The sequence below is a fragment of the Anser anser genome (assembly GCF_964211835.1).
Source record: "Anser anser genome assembly, chromosome: 5".
In the NCBI taxonomy this organism is placed as follows: domain Eukaryota; kingdom Metazoa; phylum Chordata; class Aves; order Anseriformes; family Anatidae; genus Anser; species Anser anser.
The window spans coordinates 30,209,211-30,234,340 of NC_139725.1; the positions used below are offsets into that span (position 1 = coordinate 30,209,211).

General features: G+C 43.6%; 1 protein-coding gene across 12 annotated transcripts in view; it reads left to right on the top strand.

Moving 5' to 3' along the window:
- SMOC1 (SPARC related modular calcium binding 1) overlaps positions 1-25,130 on the top strand; it is a 127,412-nt gene that overhangs the window by 79,663 nt on the left and 22,619 nt on the right. For all 12 annotated transcript variants that reach the window (XM_083836831.1, XM_083836832.1, XM_083836836.1 and 9 more), the window contains 3 exons: positions 4,050-4,130; positions 21,180-21,372; positions 22,242-22,324. In XM_083836831.1, the coding sequence (XP_083692957.1) occupies positions 4,050-4,130; positions 21,180-21,372; positions 22,242-22,324 (357 nt within the window). The remainder of the gene's footprint in view (positions 1-4,049; positions 4,131-21,179; positions 21,373-22,241; positions 22,325-25,130) is intronic.

Here is a 25,130-nt window from a genome sequence, read left to right on the forward strand (position 1 = left end):
TCTTGGGACCTCAGGCATTTTCCCTAATCCTTTTACATCCTCCCCTCATCCCTGGAATCCAACAATAACACCAGTTGAACAGATTCCTGGGATAATCTTGGAGGAAAAGGTGTCATAGCTAAAAAACGTGTATCAAGCCAGAAACGGGAACTTCCTTTGGACTATCCTTACCCTCTCAATCTCCACCCTCTCAACACCAGGATTTTCATAACTTCTGCCATGCCTTACAGCTTCACTACAGGGAGGGCAGTGCTAAACCACAGCTTGTGAATGTTGACTTGAAGGAAAATTGCTGGGAGGTTTCTTTATTTAGTAATTACTTTCATTGACGCACATACTATTTAAGCAAATGAAGTCAGTGTCCTGGGCCTACTTAATACATGGCCCACCAAGGCAGCTCCCTTCACAAATGGGCTAGTTTTGTGATTGTATTTTGGAGAGGGAATACCAGACTTCAATCCACTGGAAGCCTTGAAACAAGGATAAAATGGCTGTCCACACAGAGGGTTCAATCCTTTTAAATGTACAAACAGAAATATTTACCAGCATGAGTACTGGTCCTCAGGTAGTGAGTGGGCCTGTTAGCAGCTGCTTAGGTTTTGCACATTGCTTGGAAGTGGAGCTTTTTTTTTTTTTTTAAAAAAAAAAAAAAGAAAAAAAAGATTTAAACCCACAACCATTACAGTAGAGCTACAGGCTGAATAGGTCTGTACCACTCTGTGACCCCTTTGGAGTTACGGGCCTTGAGGAAGTGGGGGAAAACCTGTGCACTTTCATACTGAACTGCTGTACTTGACACTTTAAAGGCAGAAATGGAAACTACTGAGCAACAGTAGGTGGTGGTGTTGATGCCTCCTGTCTTCTTGGAAAAACAGGTGATGGGGTGTTTTTTCGTTGATGCTAAAATAAACTTATCTAATAGCAAGGTGCTGTAGTCCTGTCACTACTAGTGATCACAGGTATGTAAGAATCTTATTATGAGCTTTCTGAAACAAAACAGTCTTCCCAATAAAAAGCATTCTCTGAAAAACAGAAGACTAAAGTCTGGTTGACTATCTTGATAATATCAAAAGGAAGTTCCTCCAGGCAGCAAGCCAATGTATTAAATCACTGTTTGTAATCACAGCATGCTTCTAGCCTTTAAATTTTCTCCTGAGAGTGCTCATTGATATTTGAAGGAGAGAATTGACAAGTAAAATGCAGAAGGTAGCTAATCTGGTTAAAATCTGGTTAATACAGCCTGTTCAGAAGATTCTTCGAGGAGCAACTCAGCATTTTGGTCATTCAAATAGAACTGGGCAAAGCTCTTGAGAAATGCTGCAGAGTACAGACCCTTTCTGGTCCTTATGGTGATAGATAAAATCTAAGAACACTTTGTCCCATCTTCTATGAAAAATATTTGCATTTATTTGTTAAATTGAGTACATCAGGTGTAAGAAGGGAAGAGAGAAGCCTACAGAAGAGAAGGCTTAAAGCTGACCTTGTAGTAGCCTTCCAATACCTACAAGGAAGTTATCAAGAAGATGGCACCAGGCTCTGCACAGTAATGCATGTTGGGAAGATGAGACAACTGTCAAAAATTGAAACATGTTTGGATTGGATATCAGGAAAAACTTTTACACCATGACGATGGTTAGGCAGTGGAACAAGTTACAGGGTGCCCAGAGAAGTGGCGATATGTCCTTTCTTTCTGAGCCGGCTTTGAGCAGTGTGGTCTGATCACACAGGTGACACTGTCTTGAGCAGAAGGTTGAACTAGAGATCTCAGGATGCTATCCTGAACAGTCCTTTGACTCTGAGCAACCACATCATGATGCATCATTGGAAATCTACTTCATTGGAGAAGGTTGTCCTGAGGAATGGCTTGTACGTTGTGTCAGATGCAGGTGTCAGGTGACAGAAAAGGTTAGAGCAGTTACCCATTCAACTGTCACGTCTGGATTTTTCATAGATGTTCAGAGGAGTTAATGTCTGAATTTCATTCAGTTCCAATTGGCTTGAGATATCTGTTGGGTTCCTAAAAATCTGCGTATTCAAAGTCAGGCAACCAGGATGGACTCGATAACAAAAGATGAATGGTCAATAAAAATATGTTTTTTTTTTCACGCTTTGTTTTTGGATGCCTACCTTCAAGCAATAAGGGAGTGATGCATTTTACTAGTCCTTGCTATAGTTAAAAGTAAAATAAGAAATAATAATAAAACAAACAAAAAAAAAACAACTACGTATACCAGTTTTATTCCCTCTTGTACTTATAGGCTCTGTTTTCTTTGCATCCACCACCCTCTATTTAGTTTCAACATGCAAGTTGTATTCATTTCCTACATAACAATTTCTCTGAACATCTTCTCGTTTTGGTAAACTTTACCTTGTGACACAGTGGAAATCTTCTCTTTCCACAGATCTGTTATTCAGAGGAGTAATTAATCTAGATTGCTTCTCTGTATTCTGAAAAATATCCTGGTTAACTGAATTGAAAATACATTTTTACAGTAGATCCCAAAGGGGTTCACTTCCTTTTCTTCTTTTCCTTTTTCTTTTCTGGAGATTGCTTGTTCTGTAACTTCCACTCTCACTTAAAGATATGCACTACTGTGTATCTAGAGGCCCTGACCCATTCTCTGGCATCCATTGAATGCAGTTATCCGTTCCTTTCCAGCTGTAGATATACTCAGTCCATACAGTGCAGAGTCAGAGCTAAATTTCATTCCAGATTTGGCAGTTTGCATCTAGCACTTTTCTTCGTGGCCTTTTCTGTTTTTGTGCTTCTCCCCTTCCTACCCCTCACATGATGTTTAATTTGATAAAGCTATCCCAAGAAAAAGCCCGAAGTACGTAGGTATATGTATTTTATGCATGTATGTATTTTTATATGACTGGTAATAAAATAGTATAGTGAAACTTAAAGATAACGCAATCTTTGTTAAGTAGAATTTTACTACTGCTGGGATGTCTATCAGTGTTCAACCTGTATCTTCATACGAAAAAAATGCCCTGAGCATGATTACAATAAGGCTTATGATCAATGTAGCTGAAAACATTTAAGAAGGGAAAAATACCCTTCACTTTTCCTTTGTGCACTTTTAATGTGTAATAAGTTTCTCTTGTAGTCAGCCAGCTTCTCCTTTGCAGAGCAGATCCATGTAAATGTCAACAAAGGAGCAGGAAAACTCTTCTAAAAACTTCTTAGATGAACTTCTTAAGCCAGCCCCAGGATCTAACATGTAAAGTATGCTCTTGTAGAAACTGTAATTTTTTCGGCTGAAAAATATCTATTCTGAAAATGTCACTTTAGGAGCTCAAGCCCATGGTATCAAGTACTGCTTTGCTCAGTTCTATTCAAATGCTGATGTTGTGTCATTATCATAAGGAGTTTCTTAAGGCAGGTTCTGCTGTGTTTTGAAGTTGAGTGTAACACTTCTGAGGAGGAATTTTAAGTACTTTTTTCACAAAATTGTGTTTGTGTATCTTGGTAATAGTGCATTAGAAGTGCTTTTTTAGCCAGAACTTATTTCTTTAACGGATTTCCCTTTAAATCTTTCCAGAAATACCCTTATTTCTTTGTTTGTTTATTTTGGGTTTTGCTGTTGCTTGTTTTAAGGAACTGAAAAACCTGTGATTAGCTATGCTTGGGTTGTTAAAACAATATTTACGGTCTGGATTAACTTTTTTTAATCTGGATTTCATACATACTTTGGTGGAAAGCAGTACTTACCATAGCATGTAACATAGCCATTGAGTTCTGTGAGTCTTGATGAGAAAGGCTTTACACTTTCGAATTTGGCTAAGAAGTGGGAAATGGGGGGAGAAAATAATGTTTTGCCAATAGAGAGGCACTCTCTGGAAGGGGAAGATAATGATAAGATAACCTCATGGCACGTTTACAAACACTGGCTCATAAGTGGTTGGAAGACTCACCAGGGGGGTGAGCCAATCTCTACAAAGACATGCATCCGTTGGCAACACTTTGTCCTCATGAGTAAGGACCATGTGTATTTGCTACCTGCTGCTAGCAAATTTCTTTAAGGCAGTTATTTTTTCTCTTTCAGAGATCACAGCACCCACCCTGTGGATTAAGCATTTGGTCATCAAAGATTCCAAACTGAACAGCTCCAGCGTAAGGAATTCAGGTAATATTCCATCCAAAAAAAAAAAAAAAAAGTTGCTTTTTTAATCTAAGTTGCAGTCCCTCACTCTTGTCTTGTTTCATTCTTCCTTAATTGTAGCCTATCCTGCTGCATTTACATTGCAGGATTTGAAGTGTGGGCTATAAAAGAATTTTAGATAGCATCCTTGTTTGTGTCCAGAAGACCACAACAGATGTGCGATGAAGGGTGTTTGTTTCCACAGACCAGAACTGGGGAAGCTCTGATTTCTTCATGTGATAATTCATCCCAGCCACTTGTCATCTTTATTCTATTTGCTGTTCATCAAGTCTTTCATGGACTTGCAAACAGATGCATTTGGCTCTGAGATCTTTGCTGTGGTTTTGGTCTAAGCAGATGAGAAAATACAGAGAGGGACTTCTCTTGAAACTTCATGGTTCTTCTCTGCAGGGAATATTTTTTGATATTTGATAGAGAAATTATAGGTTTATTTCACAATAGAAAGTAGGTTACTTATGTCTGAGCTTAAGTAAATGTTGATAGAATTTTTGTGGGTAGTAGAGTGGATGAGAAAAGACCTAAGCAAATAACAGCAAAGAAAATAGGAACATGAATGGGAAGCAGGGGGAACAGCAAGATATGAAGTGAGGATATAAAACTTGAGGTTGGAGACGAGGCTGTAACTATGTGAAGTCAAAGAAATCACATGAAACTTGAACAACCTGAATAGGAAAGTAGGGGATTAGGGGTAAGAAAGGTTTCTGTCTGATATATTTTAACTGAAGTGGAAGAATGCAAAAAGGTAGAAGGGACATCAAAAGAGAAAATTGCCTTAAGAAATCATGGGTTTATTCTGAGGTTTGAATAGCATCTGTTCTTATTGCATATATTTTACAAAACAATATATGGCTAGAACAGCTGTTGGGAATAACTCCAGCCCCCAGAACAGATAGATTATACTAGCTTGAAGTACCTGGTCACCTTGTATTTCTGGATTAGCCTGAGAGCATTCGTGGCACTCAGCAATTCCTTTAACTTTTCTGATCCCTTCCACATTTCAGGGTGAACTCTAGGTTAGGTAAGGTTGTTGTCTCACTGCAGTGTGGAGCTCTTAGCAGCCGGAGATCCAGTGTTGCCCAGACCCCAGTTTTAGAAGGTCTGCTCTGCCTCACCTCCTGACTGCTTTTGCAGCAGAGTGGTCTGTGAATACCAGGTGTTCACAGGGTGATTTGCGAACTTCTGGGGCAACCAGTTTATTCATGGTGCAATTGAAGGTGACAGTTCGATATGAATATCCTAGTTAATGATGGGTTCTGCCTATCTTAGAGACCATCTTTCATTGTTATGCGGCAAACCTGGCAGCTGTGATGAAAATAAGAGCTCTCAAATCTGGTTGAGGAGGCTAGAAAGTGACTTAGGACTGGGAGGGTCTTTCATTAAAGAGCCTGTCCTCCACCCTTTGTTGGCCCAACAGAGCAGAAGTAGACTGCCTTTCACGTTGTTCAAGCATTTCCTTAGGAAGCTGCCTTGTGTAAGGTAGAGTTCTGTTTGTGAAAGAGTTCGTTTTGTGAGGTTTACCTTTTTTCCACTTTTTTTTCCCCAATTAGTTATGATGTCATTTCTCGTATTCAAACAAGATTGTTGTGGGTGCAAGCTACAAATCAAAAATAAATGATCTTCTGGAAAATTCAAGAATTCCGTAACAGGTGGTTTCTACAGCATGCTAAAAGGAGATGTGTGGTTCAACTGACTCAGCCTTTCTTGTGGCCCTAACAGACACTCAATTGATGTGGGATCTCATTAAGAGATCGGGTTGCCAGTTTTAGACTCAAGTTTCCACATTGGGCCTTACAAATACAGAGCCATCTCTCTTTATTACAGTGAGTTATTGATATCAAGAAATGCTGCCTCATCAAAAGGGGTCTATAGTGTAGCTGATGGGAAGTGTGAGCTATTTTAGTCTTTCTTTCAGCCAGCTAAGCCTAATCCCTCTGTTTGGTACCTCTCATTCCAGGCCTTTGTCATACATTTTAAAAGACAACGTAGGGTTGGTGGGATGGAACAACTATGACCTGGTGAGAAGAATTATCGTTTAGAATCAGGTTTTTCAAATGTCTTCAAGTGTCTCTTGGATGAAGATGATCGTGTCATGGGATGGGCGTGTATATTTAAGGGGTATTTTTAATTGCTGTTGTCCCTTGGCAGCTTGAAATATCAATGCCTAGCACACTTCTGATTTTTTCATTTTTTTTTGGAAAGGGTTAAGGTAAGTTTCCCTAGCATAAGGTTGGGTTTTGTTTTCTTTGGTGTTTACTCAGCTATATTGCCGCTGACCTTGTAGCTAACTGTCCTGAAGCTGATCCATCCTCCTATGCTTTTGCAGCAATTTCATGGGATGACTGAAATTAGAGGTGAGAAAAGACCTAGTAGGTCAGCTAATCTGCTGTCTTTAGGGCTAGAGAATGTTTGTACTGTACAAAGAGCAGTATTTTCTAATGTAGTGTAATATAGCCTTAGGCATTAAAGGTTTCACTTCTTTCCACAGGAAGCTTCCCTGGATGGGTCTCTCTCTTTTTTTTTCCTTTTTTTTTTTTTTTTTTTTGGTAATAGCCAGTCTAACTCTTTTAATTCTTCTTTTTCAGTAGTCTTGAGTTTTTTGAAAGCCTGCGCTTTTTTCAAGTTTGTATACTCGAAACATTTAACCCTGATCTCTCTCCTCCATGTGGTGGTTACATAGCCCTGTCCTCTGCAGCTGAAGAGAAGTCCCGTAGATAGCTACTGTCAAAAGACTTGTGTGCTACTCTCTAATCAGCACTGCTATTTGACATCTTGGAAAGCTAATACCATCACTATATCAACCGTGAGGAGAATGTAAGAATTGTTATATTGAGACAAATAGGCTCTGTAACTTGTCATTCTCTTTCCTGTTAATATTGTGCTTTAGTGAAAGCTTTTAGTAAGTTACCTTACGTTTTAGAGATATTTTTAGCTGCCTGTGGTGTGTTGCTGAGTATCTACTGAAGAAAAAGAAGCAAGGGAGAAGAATTGAGGAGCTTGGAATGCTCTCTTCAGACTTTTAACTCTCCCAAGGAGCAGCGCACAAAGCCAGAGTGCTTCCAGCATGGTTAATGACTCTGCACAACAAGGCTTCAGGCCTCGTCCTGTGTCTGAGCCTTGTATCTGGTAACATCGGTGTGGCCCGTGTACCTGACAGGAGTGAGCAAGTCAGGAAGATTTGAAGAATTTGTTGTATCCATCTTGGTAGTAGTGATGGATAGGACCCTTTCTCACTACTGGGAGCAGTCTGAGTCAGAATTTCCTGCATCCCATCAGAGTGAACCAACCAGTAGATAGCTGAGCTTTGCAGAACCGGTGACACCCCTGCTTTTTCCTGCAATCCTCGTTGCATACGTAGTCTGTATCTCACAAGAGCTGCATTTGAAATGAGTGTTCTGCCTTCCATTTAGTGCTGGTGAGCAGGAATGGTTCTCCTGAAACAGTCTTCTCTTTAGGAGCATTTACGTTTTGCTTAGTGTGTGTAAATATTAATTTGCTAGGGATCAGGAAAATCAGAATGACCAGTCTGTTGATTAGAGCATTTGACTGAGAATCCATATGTCTCCAGGTGTTTTCCTAGTGAATTTTTCTATGCCAAGTAAAACACCATTGCTAGCGGATTGCTAGTGCTGTTACCCCAGCCCACCTTAAAGAACAATGACTAGATCTTTCTCATTGGGGTGAGATGCAGGTTAAAATTGTCTTGGCCAAAGGCAGGAACCAAAATGTGAACATGCTGTAACATATGTACTGCTGAGCAGCAGAAATGTTGATGTTTTTCTACACTTACAAACTAAGCCTTTTGGTTTTTTTATGAAACATAAAAACCCAAAAGTTTTCTTTTGGGGGTAAGTGAAAGATCTAGATAAACACAAAATAATTTGTTTGCTGTGCAAGATGACAAAAACATTTTTGTTTGTTCAGTTTGATTTCCACCTTCTACAAACATGTGCACCCATGTGCACACATGCATCCCCCAAACTAAGCCTCTTATTTTGCACTTTTCTTTGTGATGTGTCATTTATTTTTAACATTGCCAGAGCAGGAAGAGATACAGACCACACCTTTGCAATGGCCATTTCCTAACAGTTTGGGTGGGAATTGCCTTTTCATACTACTTTTACTGTTTCAGGCTGCTGCTTTCCTACCTCCTCTTGCCAGCCTACTCCAGCCTGGAACAGTCCAAATGATTATTCTTTTACAGTTCTTACTCTAGGGAAACACTTGATAATGAATCCCGTTTCCAAGAAAATAAATCTAATGGCAGCCTGTTTGGGAGCACCCCATCTCCACTGAAGAATTCACGGTTGTTCCTCATTTTCAGAGTTGGGTTATCTCCAAATCCGTTTGTGCTACTTAGTGATTTGGTTTTGGTTAGCAAGAGATTCTAGCCTGTATCCAGCATACCCTGACAACCTTTAAGAAAACCACAGAGTGATGTAATGAGCTCATGCATGGAAAAATAAACAGCTCTAGAGAAACCAGCAGTAGCAGCCTCAAGTAAATATTCTGCAGTCACTGGGGTTTTGAACATGACGTTATTTGAAAGGAAGAATGAGTAATATATTAAGGTTAGCAGCTGAAGACAGGTTTGTGTGTGCCTAGTTTAAAAAAAAAAAAGGGGGTGGTGGTGAAGAAAAGTAGCTGTTTATTTCAAAATCCTGCTTGTTGAATGCGAGCCAACTTCATGTGGCCTATTCTGTTCGTCTCTGGCACCCAAGCACCAAGGCATCTGATGTGACAGCTTTCCAGTGATAGAGTTTTCTGCTGTCAGGAGCTCTTCGTGGACAGGGTTATAACTGTAAATGAGAATGGTGGTATTCATGTTTGTTTGTTTGTTTGTTTGTTTCAATTGAGTTTACTTGGAGCCCAAACTTTAGGGCTTCTCAAAGGGAAAAGCAGCTTGAAAGCCACGTTCCCTGCAAGAAGCAGAAGCGCACACTCCCACCTACCTGAAGGGGAGCCTCTGTACTCGCAGGACAGTGCAGTTTGTCTCCAAAGATCTGCACAGTGAGGTGGGATGTAGTTATATCAAATGTACTTCCAGGACATAGGTTTTCTGGTTTGTCTGTTTTCCCTCAATTTTCTCCCCTCTTGCAGGAGAGGAGGAAAAGAAAAAGTGAGAAAACCCACACAGCACCCCAGAATACCACTCGCTGTCTAGTAGTCATCTAGGAAGTGATACCACTTTTCTGCATGCCTTAAGGAACAGGGATAGTGGTTGCTTCTAGGAAAAATAAACTTGTTTCCTTAGGCATATGGAGACTTTCTAGGATTCCATGCATTAACAAGGAGTCTGTGCCTTGGAAACTTGGAACAGTGCAGGGACCAGGGAGCCGGAGGTAGGTTCAGACTGAGGCTCTCGAAAAGCAAAGCACTGTTTTTGAATGGGGGCATTTTCTCACTTGTGCTTATCCCTTCCTGTCTTCTCAGCCTCATTCCTTAGCTGTCCTGTCTTGGCACATGGCACTCCCCACCTCATTATTTAAAGGCATGTGAGACCATGGGCTTCTGCTTCTCCTCCTGCTTTTCTCCTAGGTTCTGCTTCTACTAAACTGGTTGTGTTAGTTCCAAAATGACTGTCTCTACGTGCCAGTTGTGTTAATGTTACTGTCCAAATGTCTGTTACAGGATTGTAGGCTCTTCCCCAAAAATCTGGGGCTGGTTAGTGTTGGTCAGGCCACCAAGTGGAGGAGAGTAGCGGAATCAAGTTGATGTCACTTTAGCAGAAGGTAGGTTGAGAAGGGGAAGTAGCCAGACACAAATACGGTTTAGTGACATCTGAGTAAGATTTAGTGACACTGGAATTGGAGCATTTTGGTGCATGGGCATGACATCCTAATGTAGACTGCAGCCCTTCTTGCTGAACATTTTGGTACCTTCCTCTGCTTTGGGCTTAACACCTGGGAACAGTGTCTTTTGAACTTCCCCATATCTGAAGAATAAAAAAATTGTCAGTGATGTCTAGAACAAGTGTTCATAAAAGGGAACCAATGAGTCAGAAAGCTTTTGCCTTTCCTACTGTCTGCAGGCTCTTGTCCTGCATCTTGAGTCAGTGCTTCCCCATATAGTCCTCCTCTGATCTGTCAGAACTATTGGACTAAAACCTGTCACTTCACTGTCCCACCTGCCAGAACTATTTATCTTCGAACCTTGATGATTTTTCTCTCACCCTTTCTTTTTGTGAGTGGCTAGGTTTTTTGTTTGTTTGTTTGTTTTTGATTTGGTTTGGTTGGTTGGTTTTGTTTTGGAATTCATCTTTAATTTAGGCTGTGGAAATGAAGCAATCTCAGGAGAAGCTCACAGTGAGTATGAATTTACTAATTCCATCTAATTTATGCTGCAGATCTCTATTCTTCTCCGCTGAGTTCCTGCTTCCTTGGAACCCATAAAATGCAGTGCTGTTTCTCTCTTATTCTCTCTGTCCCTCTCATTCATGTCCTGCTGCTCCATCTGTGGTTCAACTAATCCCCTTGACCACTGCTCTGGGGGGGACAGGAGTCTCTTCCCCCCTCCTGGAGGTCCTGAGAAGGTCTGATACGGGTCATGCCCAAGTGTGATTCTCCCACAGCCTCAGTGTGACAGGTGTGGTGAAGAAGGTAGCATGCAGAAGAAGCAGGGAGAATGGAACGATCTAGGACCAGGACCATTCCCAGACAGCCAGCAAACAAAGCCATAAATAACGTGCCACCGGGGACTAGTTAATCTGCTCTATGAAAAGGTGCAAAGTATACAAGTGGGAAAAATAACATAGTATAATAATCGGCATGCAACCATAGGTGTTAAACCATATGCAGCTAGGCAAATAAATGAAGCTCCCCCTGAGTGCTGTGATAAATCATTCCCAAAGAATTCAGTCACTCCCCCCTCCCTGTCCCCCAAAGAAAGAAAACAAATTACTCTAGACATGGAGTCATGGCTGCTACTCTGCAGCTGCCAGTTAAGGAGAGTGGGCAGGGAGGAGTAGGAGGGGGGCAGTAAGTGTCAAAGATGTAAGAAGCTGGGGTAAAAGAAAAAAAAAAACTACAGAAAACCCACCACCAATTGCATTTGAGGTTAAACCAACAAAGATTTGGAGGGGAAAAGGAAAGAAAAGAGATTGCAGCACCAGGCACAACCTGAGCCTACAGGAATAAATGGAGAGAGGAGAGGTCAACTTTGTGAAGTTTGTTTTGCTTTTTAGCAGAGGAAGGTTTATATGAAAGAATTGCATTGATTTGCTGGTGTCCTTAGCAGTGAGGAGCTCCTCGCTGTATATACTACCACAATTTGGCACAGGCTTGTGCGTGGATCTGCACCTCAGACATCCATTTGAGCACACGTTGATGCCTGTAGATAGACTATACCTATTGACACACTTTCCTGCCTTTCTTAGAATGTTCCTGCCAACTTCAGGAGAAAGATCATAGCATTTCTAAGGTGCCACGGATAAGGAGGAGTGGTTTAAAAGTAATGGTTGGACCTCCACTCTAGGTTCCGTCTGGAACAATGTAGCCCTACTAGGCCTCTCCTAAAACCAAAAGCCCTGGTGGCATTTGACAATTATAGAACTGAGGACCCAAATGATTTGCAGGAAGCCAACTGAATAAAAACAGGTTCAGTGGTACACAGAACAGTATCTCCAAAAGTGTCTGCTGTCCCTGACGTTGTCCAAGGAGGCCGTGGATATCACCTAATAGAGCACAAGGCTATGAAGGAGCTGAGCTGTGTTTCCAAACCACTGGAAAACCCTGTCCCTCCTGTGAAAGCTTCCTCCTTTTAGTGGTCACCTTAGGGTGGAGAAGTGGCTTTAGACTTCAGTGGGTCTTGGAGAGGGAGTGAGTAGATGAAGGGGAGAAGGGAAATGCGCAAGGTTCTGCAGGAATATCAGTAGAGCTTGTGGAGGAACATCGTGGAATATCTGAGGTAAACGTTGGCTGTGGTCTCATTACTTTCAAAACCTCATTTTAACAGAGCTATGAGCTGTGTTGTAAGAGTTATGTGCATATTTCTGCATGGAGGGCATGAGTAAAAGCTGCCATCCTCGTGTTCTTTTTCTCTTTGCGGTCCTCACATATTTTGCATTATGCTAGGCTACCAAAATAAAGTGGTCAGTGGGGATCAGCAAGGACATTTTGTGGTACAGTTCAAAGGTGTCTTAGCTGCATGCATGTTTTTCAGTCTGTTGAAACAGTAGCTGGAAAAAATCTGGTAGAATGTCCCAAGAGTTGTGTCTGAAGAGTCAGGAAAGAAGGGCGTGCAGAGGACCTACCCTAAGAGCCAGGCAAAGAGATGGGTCTGTGTGTTTAAACCGCAAGGCAGCCCTCAATCTCCTGGAGCACATGAGGAAGGAAGATGTGTTAAATCGGCTACCCTCGCTCCGGGTGAATGGAAAGACATTTCTCCAGTTTCACCAGTTGCAACGCAGGGAAGTATGTGATCCTGCTGGCATCATCAGACTCCTGTCTCATTTAATTGAACAGGCCCTGATAGTTGCAGCTATCTGCATAACAGGCCCTGATGTGCCGCAGCATCTCTTATGTCCAAATCCCATATACTAGGTCACTGAGTTTCCAAAGCCTGAACATTTTGCCCAGAGACAGGCTGGTTCAAGCTAGGTGTTCAAGAGTATATGCTAGTGTTCCTGTCAGAGGCAGTTCCCTGTGTCTCCTCATCCAGTGCTAAATGCTGCAGGAAAAAGCTGGTCTGTCAGTACATGAAAAGACTCATCAGACAACACACTTCTCTCTTTCTCCACCGCTTTGCTCACCAGCACAAAAGAGGAATGTTACTGTAATTAGGTAGACTGGTCTGATGTATTTCTTACCTGCCTGTGACAGTTTTCAAAAGCTTCTACTTGGTGCCCTATGTTTATGCACTTACAAAACTGTAAAAATGCTGTGCTCATATAGTCCAGCCAGCAGAGGTAAGCAAGTTCTCCAACAACTGCCATGCTGGTTGTTCCAAGTACTGTTAAAAACAGGTGTGGAAGTGAAAATAGTTTCCCGGTAAGGTTAAGGCTCCAGTGGAAACACCTATAGCTTCTCATTTTATTGAGTAGCATTCCTTAGTGTGGAAAGAGTGCAAAGAGAAAGAAGAATAGGGAAAATGAATGAATGTGTTCGAAGACAGGTGGCTTATCTCAAAGCTAGGTATACCACAAGCTAACAGGGCTTAGAAACTATGTGGAATGGAAAAGAGGAGTCAGAGAAGAAAAACCACAGACTCTGGGTAGCTTCCTCTCAAATTCACAAGAGTGGTATCTAAGGTTGAAAGCATTTCTACTGCTGAGGAACTGTCCTGATGTCAAGAACTGAACGGGGCTCCCTCCATTTTGATGCCAACTTTCCCTGCTCAGACTGGAAGCTGTTGTCATCGTGAGGGTATTGCACAGCTACGGCTGTCATACGGTACATGGCAGCCAGGTGCTTTAGGCAGATCAGACCCCGAAGCCTGGAAACTTAAACCTGCTCAAATCCCTTGAAGACTTCAGGCTGTGTTTGTAAAGAGAATGCCTCGGTCATGTAGAATCTGCTGGAGCTTACCATCCTCTGTGAGAAGAGCGGAAAAGACTGGAAGAGGTTGCACAGTTTGTTCCACCTTGATTTAACTCATGATTATACCCAGCTAACAGCAGCTCTGTGCAACCTGTGCCTAAAATGGCAACAGGGATTCCTTCGCCTCTTTGAATGATCAGTTTATCACCAGGGATTTTTTATATCAAACCTTAAATCTCCTTTCTCCAAGTAAGCTGACTGCTACTTGAACTACCCCTGGGGAAGAAAAAAATGATCTATGACCATCTCTATTTTTTTATATAACAGCTTTTAAATCTCAGAAGACTGAATGTCATCCCTAGACTAAACAAATGGAATTCTTTCAGCATTTTCTCATAGATCAAGTTTCCTAGACCTCTGCCTGTTCACTTTGCTCTCTTCTGCACTGTTGCCAAGAGGTCCACCTCTCCCTCAGCGGGCATTGCCCAAAGGTGGACATGGTGCTGATTTAAAAGCTCACGAGTTGTTAGTGCCTGTTCCTTATGTATGGGGCCCTTGTCACTACATCCCACAACTAGATTTACCTGTTTTGACTTTTGTTGTTTGCAATGTCATGAAGTTGCAGACTTCCTTGCAGTCTACCTAAGCTCCTGACCATTTTTTTTTTCTTCCAAGTGTTGCTGTCTTGCCAGTAATTTCCTTTCCACACGTTGGATTTCTCTTTCCTGGTTATTTTGCTTTGTACTTGTAAGTTTTGATCGTACTGCTTTCAAACCATTTGTCAAGATGACTTTGAATTCTTTCCTGAATTTTCATCTGTAAAATGGATGCTATGTTCCACTAACCAAACTGGCCACTTACTGGAATTTGATGTAAGACACATCTAATAATCCTTTTAATATGAAATAACAGTTTCACAGAGAGCTTTTGCCTCTTGCAGCCTGTTTTTCTTAACCTGCAGCGTTAGGCAACTATCTGACAGTAATTGTATGTAATGTCCATTTCCCTCATTTGCTTATGAGAGTGACACAACTTATAATATGCTCTAATGAACTAGAATTTAATCAGAGCTTTGTCTAAAGCATTGTTTGTGATCATGCGAATGTTTTCACTTTTTTGCCAGAATGATGTACTGTAGCCATAAAATAGTACTGTCCTCTTTCTGCTGCTGGTCTGGCTACAGCTCCAGGAGGGCTAGAACTCTGACTGACAGACAGGATGGTAGAAAGAGTCCAAGCTCTGTCTGAACGACAGTTGAGTTAGAATTGCTGGGACAGGTTTCAAGATACACAGGTGTGGATCTTTATTCCTGTGTGGTTTAAAAACTGTGGAGCGGGCTCCTTTCCTAGCTGGGCAGCACTTAGTGCCCACAGGTTCTGTATAGCAAGCATGTATTGAGCACTGAAGGGTGGCTTCTGCCTTCAGCAAGTTAACTCTCATCCCTGGGACAGTGCTTCACTCCTTCAACTATTCCTCCTTATTTCAAGCTAGAGGGGTAGGTATGAACAGACTTCTCACCACGTTACGCTGTGCAGGGCAGCTCTGTCGTTTTGAGCAGAATAAAAATGGTAGGGGAGGGGTGTGTTCCCTGGTAGCTTAGGTTTAATGAGCCACTTGGAACAATCTGTTTTTAAAATTATAAGCCACCTGTTGAAACTTTGCATTGTACTTGTTCAGCGCTGGAACATGTAGTAACCTCCGTTTCTTCTGTAGCCATACACCTTGAAAAATGAAATTGGGCGAGTGTCAAGGTAAAGCAAGGACTGCTCAACTGGTACAGTGTGGGAGCACCTGCAAGGTTTTTCTTTTTTACCTTTATGTTAAATAGAATACCCTGGAAGGACTACAGTCCTAGACAGAACAGGGTGGAGTGGGTAGCAGAGCTGATGGCTAACAGAGGTGAGGAGAGATTTATGCTATCCTCACGAGCTGTGTTTGCTCAGCTGTCATTGTGCTCCTAGTAAACACAGAAGGGGTTGTTTCTCTTCCTCCACCCATATCCCTGCTTTGGGGACAGGCAGCTGGTCCCTATTCACTGCCTTTCTTTGGTAGCCCTGCCAGCCCTTGTGAAAGTGCATACCGAGGGCTTTTCACATTCTCTTTCCCTTCCGAGGTGGAAGGGGTGCAGATCTGGGCAGCTGATACCACCTGTGCTGAACCTTCTCTTAGGAATGAGACTGTGCTTTCTGCCTGCAGCCTTTGTGGGCTCCACACCTGGACTGAGGCACCTGCTCTAGAGCAGACCCAGTCCTGTTCACATTAGAGCAACATGCAAGCACCTTTAAGCTGGTAAACAGGACATGTTAAAATAACCCATTTAAGGCTCCTCTTCTCTGTCAGAGCAGTGTAACAACAGGCTAAATAAAAATGAAAGATCAACCTCATTTAAATTAAGCTTCCCTGGGAGACAAACAAATGCTTTCTCTCACTGGGAGGAAAACTGAGGCACAAAGACACTTAGCCCTTATTTTTGGATTGGCACAGGATGTTAGTAGGAATTTGGCACCAGATATCTCTTTTGCTGCCTTTCATTCTGTACTGCACTAGTTCCTGATGCAGGGGAGAGCTCAGAGCTGAACAAAAAGAAATTTGGGAGAGGCAGGCATTTGATTTTTTTTTTGAAATGGTATTTTGAAGTCAGGTCCCTGCTGCAGCACTAACAATAGGGGCTGGTCAAGAGTCTTTCAGTAAAAGACCTTTTCCTCCCCTTCGGATGAATGCTTGTTCATTAAAACTGAAGCTTTTTGTGGGAACTCCATGGGAAAAGTTTCTCTGGTCCAGATGGAATTTCTGGTCAAAAGAAGAGAGAGAAGGAAAGAGAAGCAAATCCACCCTGCTCAGGAGTAGCCTACATGGCTCTGGGGTTAGGCTATTCCCATAGGTTCAGTAGGGCTGGGGAGAAGCGCAGAGGGAGGTTACACCCTGAGATTTGGAAGGAGGACTCCTAAGGATGTAGAGATCTCTCCAAGGTGGTTGGTTTTGGTGTCATAGTTAGTGTCTCTCTTTTTTTTTCTTTTTTCTTTTTTTTTTTTAATAAGAAAAAAAAAATCATGTACAGAAGGGCAATATTGAAAAAATAATCAGCTGTGGTTGGATGGGAAATCTTCCCTGTGTCCCACCCTAACTATCCTCAGCATCCTTGCAGCCCCAGTGCTCGGTGTTTGGTCCTTTGGCTCTGCCAGCAGTGAGAGTTGTTACACATCAGGAGAGCAACCAGGGGAGGCCGCCTGGTCCCCAGAGCAATGCTTCGCCTGCGTTCAGCCCCACAAGCTGAGCATGAGAGCTGTCAAGCCCAAGCCTTTGGTCAGAGGCTGCTAGGCGCCCTCCCTTCTCAACTTCGTAAGGTAAACAAACACCCCATCTCTTTAATAAACATCTCATTTATTAGACAGTCAGATGAGTCCCTTACCTCATCCATCATTTTTATTTTTATTGTGCAGGCGCTAGATGTGTGTTTGAGTGCGTATACTTAAGGGACCAGGAATGAGAGACCTTTTTATGAATCTGACCATGTACTTCTCAGAAGGCCATTACTAGGGGAAAATAGTTGCATAAATAATGTACAACTGCAGATGTCCAAACCCTGCTTTCCTGCAATAGCTCATGGCTTCAGAGACACTACTTTTAAAAATGTTTTAAGGAGTGTTAGAAGCAGTGAGGAGTAAGAAGTAACTCAAAGTTAGCATTTTAGAGCTGAGAAGTTAAAGTAAAATGTTTTTCTGCCAGTGATTCTCTCTTTTGTGTCTGCATGCACACCCTATCTTTTTGTGCTGTCACTGAATTTGTTGTAACCTGGATTTGCTGTCACTGAAAGGTTTTGCTGCCCAGCACCTGCAAGCTGGCAACTGTTACTCAGCTTCTTTGCTGATGGCTGTCATAAGTCAAAGCAGAGATGGCAGAAAATAAGGGAAGGCTGTTTATCACTCACTGATTTACTGTCTTAAATATTCGTCTCTCTCTAAATGTTTAATATAGGGAAAGGAGGAAAGCCTTTTCTCTGCATCTTTGCAACCCCCATTAACTGAAACAGGGAATGGGCTTTTAAGTACCCTGCCCATGCAATAAAGATATGCTTCTTTTTGAGATGACAGTTTAATTTCATAGTTGGCATTAAACCTTCTAGCTTAGCCATAGGTTTTCCTTATCCTCCATAAACCTGGCCTTGGCAGCAACAGCGAAGTTTCCAGTAAGCCATCAGACTGGAACAGGCTGACTTGAGTGTGCTGGAGCCAGGATAGCATCTGATGGTCCTTTTGTTACCAGCGAGGCTGTCTTGCAGGGTCACGCTGCGTGTGGTTCATGCCAGGTCCCATACTAATACTAGGGAAGCTGTTGGTATGGATTTCCCAGCTGATTTTGCTGGCTGTTGGAATATACATCAGTTATTAATATTCATGTTTGTTTTGAAGGGAATTAAGAGCTGTTAGAGTGATAGCTTGGAGGAAAGAGCCTCTCCAGGGGCTGGTGCTAGTTAATACTCTCTTCTGCCTATTAGACATATGGCACCAAAGGAACTTTCCACAAGTCTGCTGTCAGAGCCACCATTTAATGTCAGCATAATTGCTGCTTTGATCCCCTCTAGCTCAGGGAAGATAGAGTTGATCAGGAAAAGGTTCAGAGGAGGAGCAACTGGATCAGCTGGGACTCTACAGCGTGTAGGAGATGAAGTAGGAATCCATAAAGCAATGAGAGGCGGTGAGGGAGTGACTGCAGACTGATTGTTCACTGGCTCATCCTTCAGAAAAACTAGGGTAGGCAAACAAAACCAGTTGGAGCCAGGTTTAGATCACACCGAAGTGTGTGCTGTGTTCTACATACAACATGTAGTTGAGCCAAACACTCACTGCAGGGTGTTGTAGTCAATAAAAGTTTATGAGGAGGGATGTGGCAAACTGGTGGAAGTGAAAAGCCATTACAACTTATTGAATGCAAAGTCCTTCTGTTTCTGCAAGTTTCTGATCCATAAGTGGTCGAGACTGGAAGAATACAGGGGAAAATCAAGTATATGCTTTTCCTAGTTCTCTGTTCTCTAAATATCTGCTTTTGGCCACGACTGAAGATGAAACAGACAAGTTGGGCCTTTGTTTTGCCATAGTGTGGTTCTTTTGTGTTCTTCAGGGAGCAATGGAATAGATGGGAGTTGAGTAGTGGCTGCTTCTACGTACATGCTAGAAAAGAGAAAAATCACATCTCCTTGCTATTTCAGCTGTACTGGTATGATTGTTAACGAAGGGCCACTGAAAACTGGTGACAATGGTGGGGTTTGCATTTTTATATCTGTTTAATATCAGCTGAACAAAACCTGCAAGATCTGTCCTCGCACACCCACTCAGGTATTTTTGTCCAGAGATATTTGTAGCGCTGGTTTTGCAAGACTCAAAAGACCTGAGAGATCTTGGTTTGAATTTGTGCACTCAGGAAGCTTTGGGGATTTAGATCGAAAAATTCCTGGAATGTAGTTCTGTCCAGTAGGTATTTTTTTTGTTTCGTTTTGCTTCTTATATAAAACGATGACAGGCAGGGAATTCTGGCCCCGGTTTTGCTTCGACAAGCTGCATGAATGCTCCTCCTCACCTGCGGCCCAAGGTGTAAGTTGCCACCGGGCAGCCCGCGGGGCCCCCTGTGATGTAAGTGGCTCGCAGGGAGCCTGCAGCCCTCTGCTCAATGGCCCCTCTGTCCACATGCAGCCTGGGAGCAGTCACGGGGCCTTTTTTTTTCAGATGTGAAATCTGTCAGCAAAGTGAAGTCAGCTTAAATATCAGCTGAGGCTCGAGCTGCCTTTCGGTTTTTGTTGACTTTATCCCCCTCCTGCTCCCTCCCGATCGAGTTTCTCTCTGCTTGAGTCAGACTTGCCGACACTTAAAAGTTGGCGTTCTGTGTTTCAGTTGTGTGGGTTTGTGTGTGGCAGGCTTGAGGTGCCCTTGAGGAGAGGGAAACCGTGCTGGGTCTTTGAGGCTCCTTTTGGTAGGTGCTGCGGTTCGCTCAGAAACCAGCAGCAGTGCGGCCGGTACCCAAAGCACGCTGTGATGGGGGTGATGCAGCGCAGAACCACGGGTGTTTTGTGTGCTCCACCTGCTGCTACCAAGCTGAAGGGTGCGAGCGGTGAAACAGCACCCAGCCTAGTCCCCACATGCAGAACAAAAGCTCCTGCCTGACCTCCCACAGTTTGTCACCAAAATATAAGACGTAACCGATGGGGGTGCAGGCAGGCAGGCAAAATACAGGGGGACAGCAAGCGCTGCTGTTTCTGTGCGCAGCCTGTCCCGGAGCAGGGTACTCAGGTAATGCTGTGGCTGCAGGTTCGCAGGATGAGCCCCTGGCCTCACTGCCTGTCAGTGCTGAAACATTTTGTGTATTGAAAGCTGGAGGTGGTTCCTGGTTTTGACTTTTTAAAATGAAAAAAAGGAATAAACTGCAAGGGAGGGGAAAGCTAGGGAAGGAGAGAACTTCTGTTCCCACTTGTGGTTTTCATCGCTCTCTTAAGGATAACACTTAGCACTTGTGTTGTTTGTCTTGTTTTTTTGTTTGTTTTGTTTTTAGCCCAGACTTCATATGTTTTAATTCTGTGATCATCAGCTTTGACTGCTTTTCTGTCTTACATGCATGCTTTTTTTCCTCTCACTGCCTTTGGTGGTTTCCAAGGCTGAAGTCATTTTCCTACTCTTCAAAAGGCCAGAATATTTGAAGACTTCCAGTTGAGAACTTCTGGCTGTTGAGACAAATAGATCTTAGTATCCTACGGATACTCTGTGCATCTCTTACCCTTTAACAGCTGGTCCACATAAGAGGCAGCAGCAGGGCACCTCTCCATGCTTCACTCCTCTGCAGCCGGTGTGGAAGAAGCAGCGTTAGGGCTGAAGGTGTTGGGCACCAGGCTTGGTGCATGTCATCTGTGTATTCTGTTCTCTGCTTGATGATGTCCTTGGAAATATTCATTCCTGTGGAATAAGCTGCTGAGGTACAGGGTCCTACCTACCTCAGGGCGGATGGTTAAGAAGACAGTGTTGGTTGGGTGTCCTTGACTTTCCAAGTGGGAACCATTGTGGAGTGTGCTGGAGAGGTGCTGGCAGTGTAGGGAGAATGGGATATCCCACTGTGCACCCCTCAGGTGCTCTATGTTCTGGATAAATTGGTGTTAAAATGGTACCGTTCTGCTCTCTTGGGCTCGTGCTGGAGGGATGATATTGAGAAAAAAGAGTGCACTGCATTCTGGAGGAAGAGACGGTGGGAGTAGGGCAGGCCAAAAACCTTGGTGAACAGGAACAGTCTTCTTGCTCTCCCTGGCTGGCTGGACATATAGCTGTCAATGTCTATAATCCCTAATCTTGTAGCATTATAATTGATTGTAGGAAGAAGTTCTCAACCCTCAAGTCTCTCGTTCCCTAGGGTGCAGGGATGTAGGCATGCTGGTGGTTTCTGAGAAGAAAAAGCACAAAGATCTCCTGTTGCGAAGGGTATCCCTGACTTGCTGAGCTGAGGAAGGTGATCTTGATTTGACTTTATTTCTCTGTTCCCCTCCAACCTCCCTCCTGTCTTCTAGAGAAAGTTCACTCCTGCGACCAGGAAAGGCAGAGCGCCCTGGAGGAGGCCAGGCAGAACCCCCGCGAGGGTATCGTCATCCCCGAGTGTGCTCCGGGAGGGCTCTACAAACCAGTGCAGTGCCACCAGTCAACTGGGTACTGTTGGTGCGTCCTGGTGGACACAGGACGCCCCCTGCCTGGTACTTCCACTCGGTAAGAGCTGTAAGCCTGGTGAGATGCCTGCCTGGAGGAGATGAGATATGAAGAAAGTAGTATTGCTGTACCAGATAAGTTCCTACATCTAGAGCAGTGAGCTCTGTGCTACTGCTTTCCCTAGAGCTACCGATGCCTTATATGATTTGTTGATGTTGTTGAGTATCCTTAACTTATCCTTTCCAGTTAAGTATCCTGCAAAATAGCTTTTTGTTTTGTTTTCTGGCTTGCAGCTTTTTTGTGGTAGCAGGAGCCAGTCTTCTGCTCAAAGTACAGGTCATCTGTATGAGTTGTGAGAAGTGCCTGTGTTGCGTTATGCTCTGCTTTATATTTCTGTGCTTATATTTCAGCCATTTAGATCCTGACCAGAACAGATTTAGAAGGCTTCTCAGTTGTGCATTAACAGATTTTAAGCAAAGGGTAGATTTGATCTTCTTGCTGCCCTGTATCTTAAAACTACTTGGGGAATATTTTCTCACTTGGGGGTTCAGAAACAAATTGCCACTCTGGAAAGCTATAAAAAACTGTCCGGTAGGGGCTGGGACCTAAACTTTGCTAGACACAGTGATTCTGCAAGACATGGACATTTCTGGAAGAAAAAGCACGATCTGTGCCCACAGTAGTTGGAAGAGGGCCTTGTGTTTTTTGTGGGTTTCAGTTGGTACTGGATTATGGAGTATGCTCCCACTCCTCTCTCCATGTCCTGTTGCTGTTACTGACTGTCCGTAAGCAGAGAGATGCTTGAGAATAACATTTCCTTTGCAGGTTTGTTTCCCCTGTAGTGAGCAGATTAGATGACCCCCTAGCAAGCACCTGATGACACTAAAGCTATATCACATAGTTTAGCATTGGATGCTCTTCTTTTTCAGCTATGAGACCCCAGTGTGTGAAAGTGATGCCAGATCGAAGAGCACAGAGGTTGATGATCCCTTCAAGGACAGAGAACTTCCAGGTCAGTGAGGAACAAAATCCTGCCTCTGTCTACTCCACTCATCTCACTTTGGGACACTCAAGAGGCCAAGAAGCCTCTTGTTGAGACGGGGGATTTCCTTCACTGTGCTTGTTTTACCATGGATTTTATTCTGTGTTATTTTGGATAACTTGGAGAGGCTGGGAGTGTTCTGGGGGCTGGTTTATTGCCTATCTGCCCTTCCTTTAAAACACGTCTGAGATCAGAATTGTAGGGAAAAGAAAACAACAAAAAAATGGTTGCGTGGAGGCCCCCTGGGGAAAGAATGTGCTTGGCATTTAAATTTTTATTTATTTTTTTTAAAGCCTGGCCAGGAAAGTATCCTTTCCATTTAGCAGGGCTTTTCAGCGGCTTGATGGCCCTCTGAGCAATGGTGGACACAAATGTCAATTGTCAGTGGACCAACTGGCTCCCTGACCCTGCAGGGACTGGCAGGACAGTATTTGTGGTGCACTGAGGTCACTTAGTTAATGCTGCGTGCTTACTTATCTGAACTAGATTCCTTGCTTTCTACTTGGGGCTTACTTTATCTCCCACTGCTGCTTGCTTTCTGTTCATCTTTCTCCTCTTAACAAAATGACAACTCATAGTTTACTGTTTGCATATCTTATTTCTGTTGGGAAGAGGTGCTGGGCATAGGTGTCTGAGCAGCTCTTAAAAATGCCATCCTACCTGCCTGTGCTCTGCTTTTTCTTCCCTCTGCCTTTGTAAGGAGCAGAGTGAGGAGCCCTCACTGAGAGATCAGCCATTGCTCTCCTGGGTGGGGAACAGCTGCTCAAAAACAGAAGATACAATGGGTTCCTCTCCACCATGAGGGAGCACTGGAGACCAGAAACTCTGCAGAAAGAGCTGGTAACACTTCTCTTTTTTTATGGCTCTTTCTAGGACCAACATAAAGTGAGTTATCCCTGAGCAGGTTAGCAAAGGAAATGAGATTTGTTCCAGATTTTACGTCCACATCTCCTTCTGCTCTCCTTCTGCTGGCTCTTGACGTTGGGCCCCATAGCTCTCTGCTTAGCAGTGCTGCCCTCAGCAGGGCTCTCTACTATGCTGCTGCTCATTTTCACAAGTCATGTAGAAATTTCCTATATGCCTCCTTCTCACGTTTGAATGAAATTGGCCAATTGGCTCAAGTATTACTTTGGGGGGTGAGGGAAGGGGGAGGGAAACCAGCAGACCAGCTATAAGTGATTGCATTAAGGCTCATTTCCTTAGGAAATCATTGTAAAATAGAATAACCTTGGTTCCTTTCTTCTCCGTCCCCTTCTCCCCTTGCTTTACTGCCTTTCCCTGCATTTCCCCTCTGCCTTTCCCAGAATTCAGTGGAAATCCTTTACTTTGGGTCTCTTTCTTTGAGAGTCTCTGTCTGATCTCTCAGGAAGACAGAATGGTTTCTTCTTCCTTCTTCTGTGCTGCAGCTGGATGGGGCATAGGAACTACACGAGGCACAAGAGGACACGTGTAGGATGATCTGTAGCTTAGTGGTCTGGTCCCAGCATCAGACTCCAGGAGAGTTCCCCCTCAGCTCAAGCCACTTTTCTTTACCTGAGTGCACTTCAGCTCTGTGCTCGGATGTACGGTTCCTGTCCCTGATGGTTTCCATCACTAGAAATACGATGGAGAGATTAGGAGATGTAGGAGGAGAGTTAACAATCCTGGTTTGTCTGTCTGGAAGATGCTGTGCTCAGTTGTCTTTTGATGCAGACTTGAGATTTGAAGGGACAAAAGGAAGACTCAGGGAACTACAGGCCAGTCAGTCTCAGCTCTTTGCCCAGCAAGATCATGGAGCAGATCCTCCTGGAAACTATGCTAAGGCACTTGGAAAATAAGGAGGTGATAGACAGCCAACATGGCTTCACTAAGGGTAGATCATGCCTGGCAAATCTGGTGGCCTTCTACAATGGGATTACAGCAGTAGTGGATATTGGAAGAGCAACTGATATAATCTACCTGGACTCGTGCAAAGCTTTTGACACTGTCTTCCATGATGTCCTTGTCTCTAGATGGATTGACATGGATTTGATGGATGGACCACTTGGTGGGTAAGGAATTGGCTGGATGGTCACACTCAAAGAGTTGTGGTCCACAGCTCAGTGTCCGAGTGGAGATCGGTGACAACTGATGTTCCTCGGGTGTTGGTACTGGGACCGGTGCTGTTTAACATCTTTGTTAGTGGCATAGACAGTGGGATTGAATGCATCCTCAGTAAGTTTACCAATGACACCAAGTTGTGTGGTATGGTTGACACGCTGGAGGGAAGGGATGCCACCCGACAGGGGACCTGGACAGGCTTGAGAGGTGGGCCTGTGCGAACTTCATGGAGTTCAACAGTGCCAAGTGCAAGGTCCTGCATCTGGGCTGGGGCAGTCCCAAACATGAGTACAGGCTGGGCAGAGAACGGATTGAGAGCAGCCCTGAGGAGAAGGACCTGGGGATGTCGGTGGATGAGAAGCTCCGCATGAGACAGCAATGTGCAACTACAAAAGGGTAGGTTTAGACTAGTTATTCGGAAGAAATTCTTTACTCAGAGAGTGGCGAGGCACTGGAGCAGGTTGTGCAGAGAAGCTGTGGATGCCTCACCCCTGTAAGTGTTCAAAGCCAGGTTGGATGGGGCTTGGAGTAACCTGGTCTGGTGGGAGGTGTCTCTGCCCATGGCGGAGGGGTTGGAATTAGATGTTCTTTAAGGTCTTTTCCAACCCAAACCATTCTGTGATTCTGTGATTGATTAGCTGTTCTTGTATGTAAAAATTCCCTAGTGAGTCAGAAGAGGCTAAGGTGGGAGAGACAT